The sequence below is a fragment of the Pelophylax lessonae genome (assembly GCF_965119305.1).
Source record: "Pelophylax lessonae genome assembly, chromosome: 1".
Lineage (NCBI taxonomy): Eukaryota > Metazoa > Chordata > Amphibia > Anura > Ranidae > Pelophylax > Pelophylax lessonae.
This window is the reverse complement of record NC_138768.1, coordinates 787,851,309-787,871,348: the sequence shown is the minus strand read 5'-3', so window position 1 is coordinate 787,871,348 and position 20,040 is coordinate 787,851,309. Positions and strand designations below refer to the sequence as shown.

The 20,040-nt window shown below is 43.8% G+C and overlaps 1 protein-coding gene across 2 annotated transcripts in view; it reads right to left on the bottom strand.

The window, feature by feature from the left end:
* Nucleotides 1-20,040, bottom strand: part of RAB28 (RAB28, member RAS oncogene family) — a 198,967-nt gene that overhangs the window by 136,934 nt on the left and 41,993 nt on the right. For both annotated transcript variants that reach the window (XM_082257172.1, XM_082257171.1), the window contains exon 2: nt 19,442-19,538. In XM_082257172.1, the coding sequence (XP_082113298.1) occupies nt 19,442-19,538 (97 nt within the window). The remainder of the gene's footprint in view (nt 1-19,441; nt 19,539-20,040) is intronic.

Below are 20,040 nucleotides of genomic sequence, written 5' to 3'. Positions count from 1 at the left end.
ATACTAAATTTACACATAAATAGGACTAGAACCCCACTCTCCTCTATAGCGCAATTGGATGGAAACAGACTGTCGGTCTCTTTCCATCCGATGCCATCTGATCCGATCCACGGGATGGATAGAAAATAGAACCACCATCCGTCTGTTTTTGGCGGGCATGGTCAGATGGCGGCAGATTACTGCTCCATAGAGGAGACTGAACGGTCCGATCAGGTCTGCCTGAAAAACTGACAGGCGGACCTGATCAGACAGCCCGTGTGAAAGGGGCCTTCGGCTGTGGCACGGCGATGAGGAAAAAAAAGAATTGAAAAAAAAAGAAAAAAAACATTTTTTTATTTTTTTTTTAATAATTAAAAAAAAAAAAGAAAAAATTATTTATTTTTTTTACATTTAAAAAATAAATTAATAATAATAACCACACTCCCTGTCCACTTACCTTTAAGCAAAGGTAACTGGACAGAGAGATGAAGCCTTAAAAAAATTCCCTCTCTTCTCCTCTTTGGCATTGAGAACATGCATTACTCCCGGCCACCACAAGAGGGCGTCAGTTCCCATAGCTTCTCATCTCACAGAAGAAGGCCGAAAAGCCGGGGACTAAATTTTTGGACGCCGCGGAAGTCCGTGAACTCGAAGAGGAGGTGGGGGGTGCAAAAGGGACAGGACACATCCTGCAGGGCACCCCAGGCGCCAGGTCGCTAATTCTAGTCGCAAATGCGACCTGGCGCCCGGGATTTGTCGAGGCCTGCCCTAGGTTACTACTTCGCTGCAGCGGGGGACCAGGAAATCAACACTACCAAATTCTGAAGATTCTTAAAGTGGTTGTAAACCTAAAAAAAAAAAAAACCCTGCAAGACAAAGGCATAATGAGCTAGTATGCATCGCATACTAGCTCATTATGAATTACTTACCTTAGAACGAAGCCCCGACACGGACCCCCGGACACCGCTGTGGGAGCTGACATGATCCCTCGGCGTCTCTTCCGGGTGAGCAGCTGCATGCAGTGCAAATATCTCCTAAACCGTGTCGGTTTAGGAGAGATTAATTGTACCTACAGGTAAGCTTTATTATAGGCTTACCTGTAGTTAAAAAGTGGAAAAAAGCGGTATATTACCGCTTTAAGCCAGCACAGGCAACAAAAGAGGTAAGTATTAAAGCGGAGTTCCGGCCTCAAATACCTTTTTTAACTAAAAATACCCCTATAATACTAATCCATCACCCTTTATAGAACCGCTATTCTCATACTTACAAGGTGTACAGTATTGGATTTTAGTCAAAATCTTACTTTTAAAAAAGCTGTCTGGGCGCGGGCATCTTGGATGTGGGCATCTGAAGCCGAAGTGTAATCTGCTGTGTCCTTCTTCCTGATTCCAGGGAGTGTTCTGGGAGTTCTTCCTGATTCCAGCCTCCTGGGAGTGATGAAAAACAGCTCCCAGGATGCAATGCAAAGGCGGAAGTGATGTCGGTGGCAGCGGCCACAGAGGGGGGAGGATTAAGTACAATCAAAAATGCCCTGAAAATAAGGTAAGGGGTCCCCGAAAAAAAAAATTGAAAATTTCCACTTGTTGATCAGCATAGCGAGCACTCCAGGAATCACTAAAGTTGCAAAATAGGCCGGAACTCCACTTTAAAAGGTCTTCTCTGCAGAGGACCCTTTATTTTAGACATGCATTTTATCCTTTTAGCATGGCATCAAAGATTATTACAAAAAAAAAAAAAAAACCTGTAGTAGGAAAGATAATCTGAAGCTGGGAGGGCTTCAAATATAAAGATTAACTGATCTTTCAAAAAGATGATCAGACTATTTAGTGGTCTTTGACCATATTCTAAACACTAGGACACAGTAGACACAGTAGAAGCCTACTCGTGGCCCATAACAGCTCTTCTTCTGTCCCAGACTGGACTGTATATTTTCTTTTACACCGCAATACCATTCTTACTAAAGCTTCAGGTGAGCAGTCATGCTGGAACAGGAAGGGGCCTTCCCCAAACTGTTCCCACAAAGTTGGGAGCATCACATTTTTGAAAATGTCTTGGTATGCTGACACCTTAGGAGTTCCCTTCACTGGAACTAAGGGGCCAAGTCCAACCCCTGAAAAACAACCCCACACCATCACCCCCCTCCACCAAATGGTTTGGACCACTGCACAAAGCAAGGTCCATAAAGACATGGCTGAGCGAGTTTGGGGTTGAGAAACTTTACTAGCCTGCACAGAGTCCTGACCTCAACCCAATAGAACACCTTTGGGATGAATTCGAGCAGAGACTGCGAGCCAGGCCTTCTCTCCAACATCAGTGCCTGACCTCACAAATGCGCTTCTGCAAGAATGGTCAAACATTCCCATAGACACACTCCTAAACCTTGTGGAAAGCCTTCCCAGAAGAGTTGAAGCTGTTATAGCTGCAAAGGGTGGGCCAACTCAACATTGAACCCTATGGACTAAGATGAGGATGCCGTTAAATTTCACGTGCGTGTAAAGGCAGGTGCCCCAATACTTTTGGTAATATGGTGTACCCTCACATCTAATGAGCAAGAGAAATTGAAGATTCATCCATCCACACTAAAGAACGTGGATTAAGGAATCTTCACTACCAGCTATTGTGTTCAGACAGCCGCAGCACCCATGGCTGTTTAAATAACTGCATCTCAGATTGCAGTCCCTGTTCAGCCAATAATTTTCCACCTGGTTTAATCAATTTCTAAATTGACTTTTGTCAAGTTGAGTGGGACCAACAGGGCCATCAACAGCTTTAATTTCAGAGGAATTGGCCTTAATTTGATCAGGGTATGGCCAAGCTTTTAATGGACATATAGTTTATGTAAGGGCCAAACAAATAAAAGGCCAACTCTTGCTAATACTTTTTAAGGAGTTACAGCAACGTTTTTTTTTTTTGTTGATGTTTAGGAAAAAAAAAAGTTTAAAAACCATAACAAGGTGACTTTTATAAGCACTTCACCAGTGTTCTATGGTTTGTCCCAATGACTGTAAGGCTGCATTCACACCTGAGCATGTCATTTTTAGGTGTTTTTTTGGGTGTTTTTTGCAGGTGTTTGGAGGCAGGCATTGACATCTAACAAAAACGCTTGTAATCTGCCAAAAAAAAGCTCATGTACTTTTTCGAGCTTCAGGCATTTGTCTTCAAGCGACAAAATGCTCGTATGTGAACAGGGGCCATTGGATTGAATGGGATTTTGCTTGTTGGGCATTTTGAGACTTCAGAGATGAGCGTTTTAGGAGCTGAAAAACGCTCAGGTGTGAACAGGGTCTAATTGCCACTTTTGCTAGGCAGCCTGGTCTACATGTAAATGTGGATAGAAATATTACAGTTTTCTGCCTGATCTATGGCCAAAAGATGGCTACAGCACAGCTCTCCAGTTCTTCAATGGGCGCACTCTGTGACCGCTGTGTCCTTTGGACACAGCTGAATACAGACTGCGGTAAAAGGCCAATCAAACTGTCCCTTTACCATGTGATCAGCTGTGTCCAATCACTTGCCAGTTATCAGCATTTCTTTCCTCGCACGCTGTCTCTGTGTGCAGAAAAGGTGAGCAGATAACCAGCAAGTCTATCAGGACACATTGAGTACATTATTTACACTGATAATCTTCTAGATTGTAAACTCTAACGAGCAGGGCCCTCTAGTTCCTCCGGTTTTGAATTGTATTGTAACTGTATTGTCTTCCCTCAGGCCCCGTTCACACTGGGGTGATCCGACTTCCCCGGGCGACCACCCAGGACCTCGGAGCGGCCGGCACGGACTTCATAACATTGAAGTCTATGCAGGTCGCTCCGGGTCGCCCCAAAGAAGCTCCGGACCCTTTTTCTAAGTCGGAGCGACTTGTGTCGCTCCTATTAGAACGGGTCCATAGCTTCTGTATGGCAGGCGACCTACGGCAACCTGTCAGGCGACCAGGTCGCCTGACAGGTCGCCCCAGTGTGAACGGGGGCTAACATTGTAAAGCGCTGCGCAAACTGTTGGTGCTATATAAATTCTGTATAATAATAATAATAATCAGGGCACTGATTATCAGTGCCGCACATCAGTGAAGAAGAAAAATTACTTATTTGCAAAAATATATAACAGAAACTAACAAAAACTTATTTTTTTTTTTTTTTTTTTATTAATATTTGGTCTTTTTAGTTCATCAAGAAATAAAAATTTTTGTGGTTAATAAATACCACCAAAAGAAGCTTTCTCTGTATAAAAAAAAAAAAAGATACAAAATTGCATTTGGGTATATTGTAGCATGACTGCGCAGTTATCATTCAAAGTGCGACAGAACTGAAAGCTGAAAATTGACCTGGGCAGAAAGGGAGTGAAGGTGCCCGGTATTGAAGTGGTTCATAAAAGACACAAAAAAAATCCACATTCTAAATAGAAGTATAAACCCCCATACATTTACATACAATATTTTTACCTATAGTAGGGTTTTTTTTTTTTTTTACTTTAAGATTTTTATTGATTTACAATGCAAAAACAAATACAAAAATCCACCCTATATAAAGGAGGTTTTAATAACACCCTAATATACCTATAGTAGCGTATTAAACAAGAGTATCGCATAATCAGAAATCTATTTTGTCCCAGGCATCTTCCACTCTAAAAAAAAAAGCTCTCTACACCAAACACAAATAGTACATATGTGTATATGTGTGGGCAGTTGTTGCTAACTGGCCCTTTAAACAAACCAAGATGTAATGTAAGTTTACTGGCACTTAAATCTGCACTTATAGCACTCTATGGCCTCTTAAATCCCACCCACTTTGCTTTATACACACAGCATTGCTGTTGGCATGTGCGGCCTGAAATATATTGTGCCCTCTGGCCATAAAATGGTTAACTAGCATCAGCAGTCCTCTTTTTCCATGCAATGTGCTGCAACTCGCATCTAAATGGTTCCTTTGCACTATGAACTGAAACATCTTGAATGCTCAAACTGTATTTTTATGGCTGTCTAGGGACACTAAATTTTAGTGGTCTATTTAATGCCAGCAATTTCATGCTGCCTTGCATAAGACAGCATTCACATATTAGAACTCAGTGGTTACATAGCTATATTATAGCTTTTTAACACGTATGAGATTAGTTATTTCCATTAAGAACATTATGCTTTGTTTCTTATAAATAACCTTTTTTTTTTTTGTATGGGAAATGATGTAGGTATTATTTTAAAAGAGAATGATTGTGTGGAGTGCTGAATGAGTTTTTGTACAGAATGTTATTAATTTAGTGCAATATTCCATAGCCACGGCACTATATTAACAGTAAAATACTACAACTTTATGCTAAAAGGACTTTCTGAATACACAGCCAAGGCAAGAAGCATTTAAAAGGTAATGTATAGTCTTTTTAAAAATGTTTTATGTATATCAGGAAATAAGACTCGTTTATTTAAGATAATATATGCTACATGTTTAAAAAGGTTTCATTAACATGCTGTGCTTCCTTTACAGTCATGCAATACTGTATAGTGATTCTGCTTTACTGCTTCTACTGCTCTTCTCTCTCAATTCAGGTCTATCAGTCTGCTCTGATTGATTTAAAACAATATAATGTCTAGGTCAGGGGTCTCCAAACTATGGCCTGCGGGCCGGGTGTGGCCCTTTGCTTGCCTTTATCCTTTCCTTTCACTGATACAAGGCACTATTCCTCCCACTGACACCAACAATGAGGTACTATTCCCTCCAATGACACCAATGATGGGGAACTAATTCTCCCACTGACACCAATGATGGGGCATTATTTTTCACATTGACACCAATGAAGGGGCACAATTCCTCCCACTGACACCAATGATGGGGCACTATTCCTCACATTGACACCAATGATGGGGCACTATTCCTCACATTGACACCAATAAAGGGGCACAATTCCTCCCACTGACACCAATGATGGGGCACTATTCCTCACATTGACACCAATGATGGGGCACTATTCCTCACATTGACACCAATGATGGGGCACTATTCCTCACATTGACACCAATGATGGGGCACTATTCCTCACATTGACACCAATGATGGGGCACTATTCCTCACATTGACACCAATGATGGGGCACTATTCCTCACATTGACACCAATGATGGGGCACAATTCCTCCCACTGACACCAATGATGGGGCACTATTCCTCACATTGACACCAATGATGGGGCACTATTCCTCACATTGACACCAATGATGGGGCACTATTCCTCACATTGACACCAATGATGTAATTTTTTTATTCCCACTGACCACCGAGCTTATGGCATTTTTTGCCTTGCCAGGAAATGTTCTACTCCCACTGGCCACAGTCCAGGCCCTCCTAATGTTTGAAGGGCAGTAAACTGGCCCCTTGTTTCAAAAGTTTGGTCCCCTGGTATAGGTGATAATATTGTATCTTCTGTAATTGGATTTATCTGAGAAGTCATTCAGCAAGGTACACCATAGTACTCATTTAAAAGCACAGTGGTGTACTTTAAAAATGTGCTTTGTGCTTCACCTGCTTTGGAGCTTGAAGTGGAAGGATGGCAACAGGACAAAATGAAAGTGGTTGTAAAGGCTGAAATGTTTTTTACCTTCATGTATTCTATGCATGAAGGGAAAAAACCTTATGTGTGCTGCTGCCCCCCACAGTTTTCCCTAATACTAACCCGAGTTCCCTCTGTTCTCTGTCTGTTTCGCTGTCCTCATTGGCTGAAACATATCGGCGGTAGCCTTTGGCTCCCACTGCTGTCAATCACAGCCAGTGAGCCAATAAGAAGAGGGAGGGGGGGGGGCGAGCCACACCTCCACGTGTCTTATGGACACAGAGCTGGGTTTGAGAGCAAGAACGCACCAGTGCCCTCATAGCAAGCGGCTGCAGGGGACCCGAGAAGAAGAGGATCAGGGCTGCCCTGTGCAAAACCTTTGCACAGAGCAGGTAAGTATAACATGTTTGTGTTAAAATATGTTTATGTTAAAAATAAAAACTAATAAATACTTTAAATTTCTAAAAAAAATAAAATAAAAAGCTGGTATGCAGTTATGTGACCTGTCAAAGCCATAAGACCGGCTCTCCTACATTTATGGAGTTCAATTTTTCTCTTTTAGGCAAATAGAAATCCATGGGGCATCACTGGCTAAACGCTGCTGTCCATATTTTACAAAAGACAAGGGCTACGGTCTGCGTAGTGACTTAGTGCAATTACGGAGTGGTTAGCGTTATCTGCTCTCTGTTATAAACAAGTCTCTAATGGCCAAAGGTTTGTGGTCACCTCACCATTACATCCATATGAGATTGTTCGACATAACATTCCAAAACCAGGTGCATAAAATTAAGCAATCTTTACTGGCAAGCTTGTAGCAGTAGGGGGGGACCCTTTCAGTTCCATCATGACTGTGCCCATCCCATGCACACATTGCCAGCTTTATAAAGGTATTTGGTGTGGTGGCCTGCATAGTGTATCAACCCTACTGAACACCTATAAAATGATACGTAGTGCTAAATGCAAGCCAGGTCTTCTTGTCCAACACTGGTTGAGCAGGCAGACATTTCCACAGACATCCTTCAATATCTTCTAGAAAGCTTTCCCAGAATAGTAAAGATGGTTATATTAGTAGTGCAGCAGGCGACTTCCTATTAAAGCCTATGGATCTGGAATGGGGCATCCAACATTTTACATTACTGTAATGGTAATGTGTCCACAGATCTCTGGCCATATAGAATAGTAACATACAGGATCAGATACACATGGTCACTACAAGAATATCAAATATTAAGGACTCTTGTACACTGCAGCTTGAAAAAGCTTAGTACAGTAGTTTTTTTACTGATCTAAAATGCAGCCCATTGTTTAAAACAAACGCTGTGTATCCTTGAGTAAAAAAATAAATACATTTTATATTATATATATATATATAAATAAAACAAATCTGCATTTCCGGTCAGTATTTTGCACCGTTATGACCATAAATATTAGTACATTTTCATATATCACAAAGTTAGCTGCGCTTAGTTCTGAGCTGTTTAAATAGAAGTTTGCTTTTTTAATAGCTTAAAAATTTTTTAAGCTTTTTTAATAGCTTAAAAATTACAAATGTTACAAAAAGTGCAGCACTAGTATATAGATCATCCATATACATCCCTGTAGTATCAACATACTACACTATGATATGCCCCCTTTTATACCTTTGCATCGTATGAGACTGGGGAGGGCGCTGTGGGCAGCTGCCTATGGTTCCATGTGGGAGAAGTTGGTTATCGGATCCAGCAGCATTACTCCAGGATTATCATTACAGTGCTCGATTGACCTTCCATGATTGGGGGTTTACACTAAGGGGTAAGAGGCAGTGTGAATGGGTGTTGGTGACGGCTCCTTTCTGGACTCTTCTTTTCCCTCTTATAACATCTACCAGTTACAAGTCTTGAAGATTATATGTTACTCAATGGGCTGATGTATATACTAGCGCTGCACTATTAATACATTTTCCCTAGGAATGCATTATGTGCACGAATGCGCAAACATGCATAAATACGCGCTAATACGAACAAAACAAAAACCTGAAATTATGTCCAAAAAAGCAGATGCTGGAACATTAGTACCATGATGCAAGAGGCCTAAATATATTTTTATAATACAAACTATGGATGAGCAAGTGAATAGAATTATGGAAGTTACAACAAATACTTTCAAGTGATACAAAAATTAGTAAAAGTGCTCATAGAAGGGGCTGGTTTAAGCTGGCCAAAGAAAGATCAAAATGTGTCCAGTTCAGGATAGAATGCATAAGAGCCGGTTCACATACAGGCGACCCGACTTGCCGGGGCGACCTGTGAAGTCGCGGAGCAAAGCGCGCACCGCGACCTCGGAGCGGCATGCACGGACTTCATATCATTGAAGTCAATGCAGGTCACTCCAGGTCGCCCCAAAGTAGTACAGGACCCTTTTTTGTGTCGCTCCTATTAAAACGGGTCCTGTGCTAATCTATGGCAGGCGACCCACGGCGACTTGTCAGGCGACCAAGTCGCCTGACAAGTCACCCTAGTGTGAACCGGCTCTTAAGGTAAAAAAACATCTGCCTTTAGAACCACTTTAACTATGGCGTTTAAATCTGGTACACACATTACAATCTGATTGTGGATAGAGTTAAAGGAGACTGTACATTTATATTGTGTATATATTTTACACCCAATCAGGCAGGTCCCAGAACTGGATAGGTAATAGTAGATTGTACAGGGATAAAACAATACGTTAGGAATATGCGGCCAGTTTTAAAAGGAAATTGAAGAAATCTAGGAGTATAGCGGGATTTCTTTTTCCTGGTGCACAATCTATGAGAAGAGTAGGGTCCTTTCACTTTGGAGCACAGATTTCATGACTCATCAACATTAATATTGTAAATGAGCACCACGTGACATTTTAACAACTTCAGGATTTAGAATGTTAAATATACATTATAAAAATTACTAGCCTGAGGTGCGCATGCGCGGGAGCTCCGACATGGCGCCTTAGTCCGGAGCTCCGCGCCTCCCCGGTCTCCCGAGAGCCCCAGCACCGGCAGCTTCGCGCACTACGCCCCACGATCGTTACATCTGACTGCCCCTTCCTCCGGCGGACCTTCATTGAATGTCGGCGGGCCGCCGTAGTGAGGTATCCCGCCGTCTTCTCTTCTCCTCACCAGAGCGGGACGCTCTCAAGATGGCGACCGCACCTCACATCTCCTCAGATGTCCGCAGCCAGCCGGAGGTAGGAAACTTTCCCATTGCTCCTATGGACTCCCCGGCACCATCTCCAGACCCCTGGCCATCTCCCTCCACCTCCACTTACTTCCATCAGGCCCCCCTGGCCTCTCCAGCTTCTACGGAGTCACTTATCAGCAGAACTCTGGAACAGGCCCCAGGGATCCCGGGGATGCAATCACCTGAGGCCCTGGCTTTGCCTCATTTACTAGGCCCTAACATGCCTGGTCACTTCCCAGACCTGTCTTTGCTAATGGCTAAGTTCTCAGAGATGCTAGCCTCTGGCCTGGCTCACAATGCCTCACAAATTACTGAATCCATTAAGGCAGAACTCCAGAACCTTGGGTCCAGAATAGATGCGATTGAGAGCACCGTGGATCAAACTGTCGCAAGGGCCAATCAGAACACTGCTAGCATCCAGACTATGCAGGATCAGCTTGACACCGCACTCAGTAAATTGGATGACCTGGAGAACAGGAGCAGACGTTTAAATTTCAGGGTCCGGGGGATCCCCGAAACCATCACGGATATCCCTGTCACTGTCAAAGCTTTTATTAAGGATCTTCTCCCAGACATCCCAGACCATCGCCTCGAGCTTGACCGAGCTCACAGGGCCCTTCAATTGCCCCGCAAAGATGGCCTGCCCAGGGACGTTATTGTCAAAACACATTTTTACGGTGTTAAGGAGGAACTTATGAGAAAGAGCAGGGGTAGAGAGGATTTGTCCATTCAAGGCCACAAGATCCAAATATTTGCAGACCTCTCCCCCTTTACCATTCAACGCCGTAGAGCATTGAAGCCGCTTACATTATCTCTATCTGCTAGGGCACTGAAATACTGGTGGTCCTTCCCGTTCCGTCTGAATTTCCACTTTCAGAACAAGACTTACAGTTTTACCAACTTCCAGGATGGCGAACACATGTTGATGCAAATGGGAATTATCGCTAGGGACCCTGTCCCCACCTCTTCTACCTCCAGGAGAGATTCTGCCAAGCGGCCTCCACCGATCAGCCCTGTCTCCCCGGTATGGAACAAGCAGCAAACAAAGCGCCACCGAGATGTCAAGCCTCCCTGATGCCTGCGGGGACCCTACTACTACTCTTCTTCCAGGCTATTGGAGTTTACTCCTCTCCGCCTGATTTGGGTTCCTCGACGATCCCTGCCTTTACTTTTTGACCCCTTTTTGGGTCCAAGTTTGGACTGTTTTCTACGATTTTTTTTTTTTTTTTTTTTTTAGCAAACTAACTCTTTATATTTCGGGTCATGATTGGTGTTGACTTTCTGCTACGAAACTGGTAGCCCCTTTTTTTTTTTTTTTTTTTTTTTTTTTTTTTTTTAAAGGGACTACTACTCATTACTTTTGAATGTCTTTAATGCTATATTGCTTATGGTTCCCTTCTCCTCCCTCCCACTACCTCTTAACTCTGCCCCTCCCTGTCCTCCCTCCTTCCCCGCCTCCCCCCTGTCCCTTCACCCATCCCTCTTCCCTTATTTTCTTTCACTCCCTATCCGCGGAGTCCTTCCCCACTTGTTTACCCTACTCCCATAATCCTCATGGTGTATGCTGAGCAGTTGATCCCGCATTTTTAATGGCGATATTGTAGTGCCTTGATGTTGCTTTTTTTCTTTTTTATAGGATTGCTGGGCTGGTGCTCTTTGACCGGGGAGGTATCATTGCGCCTCCTCCTGTTGGACGTAAGTTGGTTACCTCTTGCCTCCCACAGGAATGTGCCCTGACTGGCTCAGGGCGCATCCGTACGTCTGATGGGGGACTGTGGGCTTTGCCTGCTGTCGCCTCATCCCGGCGCAAGATCTTGCTCTTGCGTCTTTCTTCTCCTTTCACTGTCCTCCTCACTTTCTTTTTCTCCTTTCACTGGTATTTTTTTCTTTTCAGAGGGTTCCTGCGGTCCGATTGGTTTGCTCACGTCTCTTCTATTCCTGCCGCTCCTGTGCCTGACTTCTCCCAGGGGTTCCATTGGGAATCCACTACTACACTCCCCCCAGCGCATTCCATGACGGAACACCATGACGACTAACGTGAGTACGGTATCTTCTTTGCAGGTGGCATCACACAACACCCAGGGCTTAAATTCACCGGTTAAACGTAGGAAGGCATTCCAACATTATCACTCCCAGGGATTGGGGGTTCTCCTGCTTCAGGAGACTCACTTTCCGGAGTCTTATCAACCTACATATGTCCACCACAAATACCCCTTGTTTTATCTTGCCAATGCCCCCACTAAGCAGAGAGGGGTGGCCATATTCTTTGCTAAATCCCTCTCCTTCTCCCATCTGCACACAATTCGGGACCCCCACGGACGTTTCATTTTAGTTAAAGGTCACATTCAAGGGGAGTTATACACGTTTGTCTCCTATTATGCGCCCAACAGGGGTCAGTCGAAATTCTTCTCCGACATGTTCCTCATCCTGTCTCCTCACCTTGAGGGTCGAGTTCTCATTGGGGGGGATTCCAACTTAGCTCTTGATTGCACCCTTGATAAATCTAACTCCTCTGGTGGTAGGCTTCGCCGCCCCTCCAAGCAGAGTCTTCGAGTAGCTCGAACTCTTCACTCGCTAGGTTTGATTGACATCTGGCGGGAACTTAACCCTTCCTCCCGCGATTATACGCACTTCTCGGCGCCCCATCATACGTTTGCGCGTATAGATCACATTTTCATCCCCACAACTGACGTCCCCTCTGCGCAGAAGTCTAAAATTAAGGATATCCCTTGGTCGGACCACTCCATGGTTTCGCTTCGGCTTTCCTGCTCCTTGCCTCCCCGAGGCCCTTCGCCTTGGAGAATCAACGAGTCCATCCTGAGCGACCCCGCTATTTGTTCCCAGGTAGAGGCGGCACTCCGCGACTACTTCACGCTCAATGATATTCCTGATACGTCCCCCTCTACCCTCTGGGGGGCCCATAAGGCGGTTATCAGGGGCTACCTCATTCAACTGGGGGCGAAAATTAAAAAAGAAAGACTGGTCGACATTGCCCGTTTGGAGAAGGAATATGATCATCTCCGTAGAGCCCATAAGAGATCCCCTAACCCTACCTCGTTGGCAGAACTTGATGCGGTTAAGCTATCATTGAACCTAGCCCTGACTTCTAGGGCAGAGAAGGCCCTTAGGTGGCAAAATGCTCGCTCTTATGCTTCCCGGGACAAATTGGGCACGCATTTAGCGCTGAGATATCCCCCAAATTTCGAGCGATCTCCATGCCTAAGATTAAGTCCCCCTCTGGCGTTCTCTCGAGTAACCCCGATTCCATCATGGACTCCTTCCACTCCTTCTATTCACATCTCTATGCGGCCCCTGCCCCCCACAAGGGGAATGATCCTGAATCGTTCTTGAAAGATGTACCTCTTCCCCGCCTATCAGCTACACATAGATCCCTTATGGAAGCCCCTATTGATGAACAGGAGGTGTTGGATGTTATCAAGAACCTTCGGCCCAATTCTGCCCCAGGCCCTGACGGCTTTTCAAATGCTTATTACAAGACCTTTGTATCGGTCCTATCTCCTTATCTGGTCCGGTTCTTTAATGCCCTCAGGGGCGGAGCTAGCCTTGAAGAAGTTTCTAATAAAGCTTACATTTCGGTTATCCCCAAGCCTGGGAAGGACCCCTCAGAGGTGGGCAATTACAGGCCAATTTCGCTTATTAATAATGATCTCAAGATCCTGACCAAAATTTTCGCTAATCGTTTCTCCAGCTTTATTGCCAAATACATTCATAAGGATCAGGTGGGGTTCATTCCAGGTAGGCAGGGACCTGACCAGGTAAGGAGGGTGATTGATGTCATCTCTCTGTTAAACTCTGGGTGGGATGGTGGCCCTCCCCAACATGGTTTTCTTCTGTCCCTAGATCTACAAAAGGCCTTTGACTCCCTCTCTTGGCCGTTCCTCTTCCGCACTCTAGAATGTTGGGGCTTTGGCCCCTCTTTCCTCACCACTCTTCAGGCCCTTTACTCTCACCCAGTGGCTCAGGTTCGGATGCAGGGTTACTACTCGGCGAACATTCCCATCCGGAGAGGCACGAGACAGGGATGCCCCCTTTCCCCGCTCCTATTTGCGGTGGCTCTTGAATCCTTGGCAACAGCCATCCGCCTTCATCCGGATATTCATGGCATACAATGCGGACCCGCAACCCACAAATGCGCGCTGTTTGCAGACGACATTATGCTTTTTGTCACCTCCCCATTGATCTCTCTCCCCAATATCGTCTCCCTCCTAGATGCCTTTGGGGCAGCCTCAGGTTTACGAGTAAACATGTCCAAATCTCTTGCCCTTAATTTAAACCTCTCCTCTTCCCTTGTGGATCGGCTGAAGGACCACTTCCCTTTCTCCTGGCACTCGGATTCCATCCCCTACCTAGGGGTGTCGTTAACCCCTACTATAGACAAACTCTACCCATCCAATTACCCGCCCATGTTCCGACGACTGAAGCGGGATCTCTCGGATTGGTCTCGCTATCGCATCTCCTGGTTAGGGAAAGTCAATGCTGTTAAAATGACTCTTTTACCGCGTATTCTCTATTTATTCCGATCTCTCCCGATCCCTGTGCGTAAATCCCATGTTCAGAGTTTACAAGGCCACATCTTTAAATTTATCTGGGGACGGAAGGGACATAGAATTAACAAACATACACTTCTACGCTCCAGGAGACAGGGGGGATTGGGTGTCCCGGACCTCTGGAATTACTATCTAGCAGCTCAACTAACACAGTTCTCCGTTATCTACTCCAGGGGTGGAAAGCCCGACTGGTGCCATATAGAACGTCAGGCTGTCCCCCGACACACTATCGATTACTTACTGTGGTGCCCAGCCTCCTCCCGCCCCCCAGTATTATCTCCTACCCTATCACATTCTTTCTCCATTTGTGATCGCATACATAAATCGCATAAAGTGACTTCACATTGGGCTCCACTCACTCACTTATTCCATAACCCGGCCTTCCCTCCTGGGGAAAACATAGGGGCATTTAAATGGTGGACTGACAAAGGCATGTATAGAATCGGACACTTTGTAGATAGCTCTGGTCCTATAACCTTATCACATTGTACTTCCAAGTTGGGGATGCCGCCTGTAGAGAGGTTCCGTCTGACTCAAATTTCACACTTTATTAACTCCATCAAGTCCAAATCTCCTGCTCCCCTTCGGGCATCGCTTTATGAGCAATGGTGTGCCCAAATTACTGATGTTAAGGGGGGTATCTCCCTCATTTACGCACTTCTAAACGACACCCAATATAAACCAGCCTACATGCTCAAATGGGAACAGGACCTCAATATAGACTGGAACCTACCTGACTGGCACGCATGTGTTGGGCGTTCTTTCCGGGGTATTCACAATGTTGGTCTCATGGAAGCTAACCTAAAAGTGCTCATGAGGTGGTATATGGTGCCCGCTAGGCTGGCCACCATCTATCCCTCCATGCAACCCACCTGCTTTCGTGACTGCAACCTGATGGGTACTATTCTACACATTTTTTGGGAATGCCCCAAACTGCGTTCGTTTTGGGGGCGCATTTATAGTATAATAAGGCGAATTACTGGTCTTATAGTACACCCGTCCCCTACGCATGCTCTCCTAGGTCAGCGCATTCCTAATGTTCCCAAACACACTCAGGCCCTCGTTTTCTACATTTTCCTCGGTGCCAAAATGGCGATAGCCAGGCAATGGAAAAAACCTTCTGTTCCGCTCTATTTAGCTAAGCGCAAGATCTCATGGATAATGGCGCAGGAGAAGATGTATAGTATTCTTGATGACTCCAGAACAAAATTTGAACGGATCTGGGAACCCTGGGCGGCCTACGTTCATGTTACCATTTAGCCGAGGTGAGACCGCTGGAGCCCTCTACCCCCTCTTGCTCTCCCTCCTGTTATCTTTTCTCTGTCTTTGCTTTTTGTCAGCTTCCTTTTCTGTCACCTCTACCCTCTTCTTTTTCTTTCTTTTCCTTCTTACTGCTCTCCCATTGGTACTGCTGTACTCATAGTGTTTTGTCGATGACTATACCTGGGGGGGGGGGTCTCTGGGTTTGGGCCCAGAGCCCCTGCCAATGACTTAAAATGGGTTTTTGAATTGTTAGAATTTTCTCTTTTACTATTCTTATTTACAATTTGGAATACGGGTCCCTTGCTAGGTTGGCTTGGGACTGGGAATTGCATGCCTCTGTCCAGTTCTCCTTTGCAGTTCTCGTGTTTGGGATACCACATGGTTTACTATTAGAGGTTGGGCGCGCCTCCTCCGGGACACAGTTTGCTCCCTTTAGGGGTGTCTCGAGGGTGGCGCCCTACCGTTGTGGGGGTTGCTCCCGTCACCTATTAGCTGGTACCCTCCCTTTTTTTTTTTTTTTCTCTTTTCCTTGTCTAGGTTTTCTGGATCGAGGCATGGTCCCATTTGCTCTGAATCACTACTGGATACTATATATATGAGCTTAGTTTGCTACATACCCACCACACTATGCTGTTCTACCTGTATCCATTAGCCTTTTTAGTGATTCAGTTTTCATTCCTGTACCATTTTTGCATTTGTCTGTACTTGTTATTCTTGAATAAAATTTATTGAAAAAAAAAAAAATAATTTCTATAATACTTTATAAAAAGCGTCTTTCCGCAGTCCCATTTTATAGTTTTTATCATAGACTGTATCTTCTGACAACAATAAAAAGCCTGCTTTCCCTTCAAAAAAAAAAAAAAAAAAAAAAAAAAAAAAAAAATTACTAGCCTATCAAAATGCAGCTGCTTCTGTGTAAAATGACACTAGCAGATAGTCTGAATTTGTCATTAAAAAATGCAATGAATCAATGTATTGTTTAATTGATCTAAATATGAATAAAATTAAAAACACAAAGTTAAAACTCTAACCAGCCCTCAATAACAACTTCCTTCTTTACTGTCCTGCCCTTAGCTATTATTTTTTCTGATCTTTTTTTTTTTAACTTACATTTTTTTTACCATTAATATTTTTTTCGTTTTGATTCAATTTATGTGTTACTTTTTTTCAGCACCGCATAACCAGAAAATGGCCAACATGTGATTAAAAAAAAAAACACTTTTTTTTATTTGCTAATAACTTCGCAATACTTAACCACTTAAGCCCCGGAAGATTTTACCCCCATTCCGACCAGGGGGTATTTTGCGATTCGGCACTGCGTGACTTTAACGGACAATTGCGCAGTCGTGCGACGCTGTACCTAAACGAATTTGACGTCCTTTTTTTCCCACAAACAGAGCTTTCTTTTGGTGGTATTTGATCACCTGTGCGATTTTTTGATCACGCGCTACAAACAAAAAAAGAGCGTCAATTTTGCAAAAATAGCAATATTTTTCACATTTTTTTATATGAAATTCCCCAAAAAAAAAAATTTAAAAATCAAAATTTTTTTACTTTTTCGGCCAATTTGTTTTATGCTACCTATGTTTGGTAAAAAAAAAAAAATCGCAAAAAGCGTATTTTGATTGGTTTGCGCAAAAGTTATCGCGTTTACTAACAAAGGGAAAGATTTCTGTCATTTTTGTTGTTTTTTTTTTTAACGTGTAATGGCGGCGATCTGCGATTTTTTTTGCGGTACTGTGACATTGGGGCGGACAGATCGGACCCTTGACTGACATTTTTGACACTTTTGGGGTTACCAGTGACATTTCTACAGTAATCAGTGCTATATATATGCACTGTTACTGTAAAAATACACTGGTAGTGAAGGGGTTAACTTTATTTGGGAGGGAGGGGCTGTGTGTATCCCTAGGGGCGTGCTTTCTACTGTGATTGGCTGGGGCTTGAGCTGTATGGACACTGATCAACGGATCTACATACTAGATCCGAGTGATCAGTATCCTAACAGCAAGGAGAATGACAGGTGGCTTGTTTACACAAGCTGCCTGACATTCTCCCTCTCCCCCGCCGATCGCCGAGTGACCGGCGGACATCGGGTCCGCCGGTCACATGCGCGGGGGGGGTCCGTGACCACGCGGGAGCGGGAGCGCGCCTCCGGGGGCGCGCGCTCGCTCCCTAGACCCTCACAAGCTAGTGACGTAGCCCTACGTCACTTTGCCTGTGAGGGGCTGACTGCCGACGTAGATCGGCGTTAGGCAGTCGGCAAGTGGTTAACACCAGAAACATAATTTGCAAACTTCAGTGTCAAATTAAATAAGGCAAATTGTTAAAGTTTTTTTTTTTAAACAGTAATCTTTTTTTAATGAACACTTTTCAAAACCTAAAAAAATTCTTTAATTTCTTTAAATGTTTTTGCTTCTAGATTTCATGGAAAAAAAAAATATGTTTTTCAAAACAACGTTGCCAATAGAGAGCCTTGTTTTTCCTAAAACACAGGCCTATAGTGAAAATGTAAATATATCTTTGGTCCATAAGGGGTGAGCAGGTATGAGAGCTAAAGTAGTTATAGATTCTTTTTTAACAGGAAACTGGGTGATAAAACGGTATTTATTGCCGTAATATATATTTTGTTACAGGTTGGATCAAGAGTTACATATAGGGGTTGGATTAAGATTAAAGTGTTTGTAAAGGCAGAATGTTTTTACCTTACTGCATTCTATGCAGTATTGTAAAAAAAAAAAAAAAAAACCTTCTGCATGCAGCTCCACCCACACAGCCCCTCTAAATACATCCAGCGATGTGTATGAGAGCAGATGTTACCCCGGATCTCCCGCTCCTGATTGCTCCCGCTGCTGTATCTGAGCCAATCAGAGCCAATGACAATGGAGGGGGGGGGGGCAGGACCGAGCCTTGCTCTGTGTGTCTTATGGACACTGAGCATGGCTCGGGAGCGAGCACGCACACATGCGCCTGAAGCAGGTAGTTTGCTATTTGAGCACTCGGCGGGGAGGGGGTGGAGCCAGGAGCGACAGCAGGGGGACAATTGAAGAGGAGGATCGAGGCTGCTCTGTGTAAAAGGATGGCACAGAGCAGGTAAGTATAACATGTTTGTTATTTTAAGATAAAAAAAACAAGACTTTACAATGTCTTTAGGAAGAAAGCCCTTGCAAGGCAAAGCAATACATTCAGCATAAAGGACAGTCACACCAGCTGCACTTCAAGTTCCCTTTACTGCCAAACTGCTTCACAACATACACAGTGCTATGGACCCATCTCACGTGACACCACTGGGTACCAGCCAAATGCCAAGCTTCTGCGCTGTCACATGGGAGGAAGTAGAGTAAATCACATGCTCTTCAAGATCTATAAGTAAATGGTATTATTCCTAGCTAACTGACAAGCAAACAGAGAATGGGGGAGCAAAGAATGGAAGCGTAACCTGCCGATGGTGTCCCCACTGAAGATAATCTGCTGCTTTTTTCTGCACTGGCAAAGCTCAGGTTGGCTTTATGGAAAGGATGGATTGGTTACACAGATGTTAAGGGTCAATAAGTAACTATTACTTTTCTGTGTGCAAATGTATTATCCAGTGTTACAAATCAGGTGTTTTGGTGTAAAAAAGCATTTACTTTACACGTGCAAAAAAAGTAATTTGTGCAAAAAATGCATCCAATGACATTTTCAGCACTGAAACTGCCAACCGGAAACAACTAAACCAATTTTGTTAATAATTTGTGTTAATAAAATTTGTAAATTCTGTTTCTCTTCCCTTAAAGTATTTTGGAAGCACGCAAGTCAGTCAAAAAATAATGCCAGCTATTTGTTTTTGTAAAGTCAAATTTCACCATTAATCCTGGGCATAAGATGGTCCTGAACCCACAAACCAAAAAAGAAAAAAAAACCCTCACCTGGCAATGTCAGCCTCTTCAGAAAGAAGTCCAGTCCTACTGTTTGTTTGTACTGTTTTCCGAACGATTCCTGGGCAAACCGCATGGCCAGCGACGTCTGAAAGAAAATGTGTGAAATGTTTGCATTGAAATAGTTTGGTCTGGCAGCACACAAAAATTGGTACTTGCGCTTTTAAAACAGCTTTTAACTAAGCCTAATAACTCATGAGGAAGAAGCACTAGTCGTGTTACAATTAGGATCTGTGTCCGTCATCTCAGCCTTAAACTGGGCAAGCCAAGCAAGTCTCCGAGCTTGTTATATAACGAGAAAATTTTGTACTGGCAGCAATTAAAAAGCATAAAGTTATGAATGAATCATCTTTTTTTTCTGAGGAATAAAAAAGCCATCATGAGAAATAACCAGCATTAAACTAATTACACACAAAAAATGAACTTTAAACTTACAGTCAATATTTTACATTGGACTTCATTGTTCGATTTCTCTTGAATTATTTTTTGAATTATTTTTTCTTTTACATCATATAGATACTGACATTTAGTGAAGGATTTTCAGAGCAGATAATGTGGAGTATTATATCTAGGCTCCAAAACTTTCATTA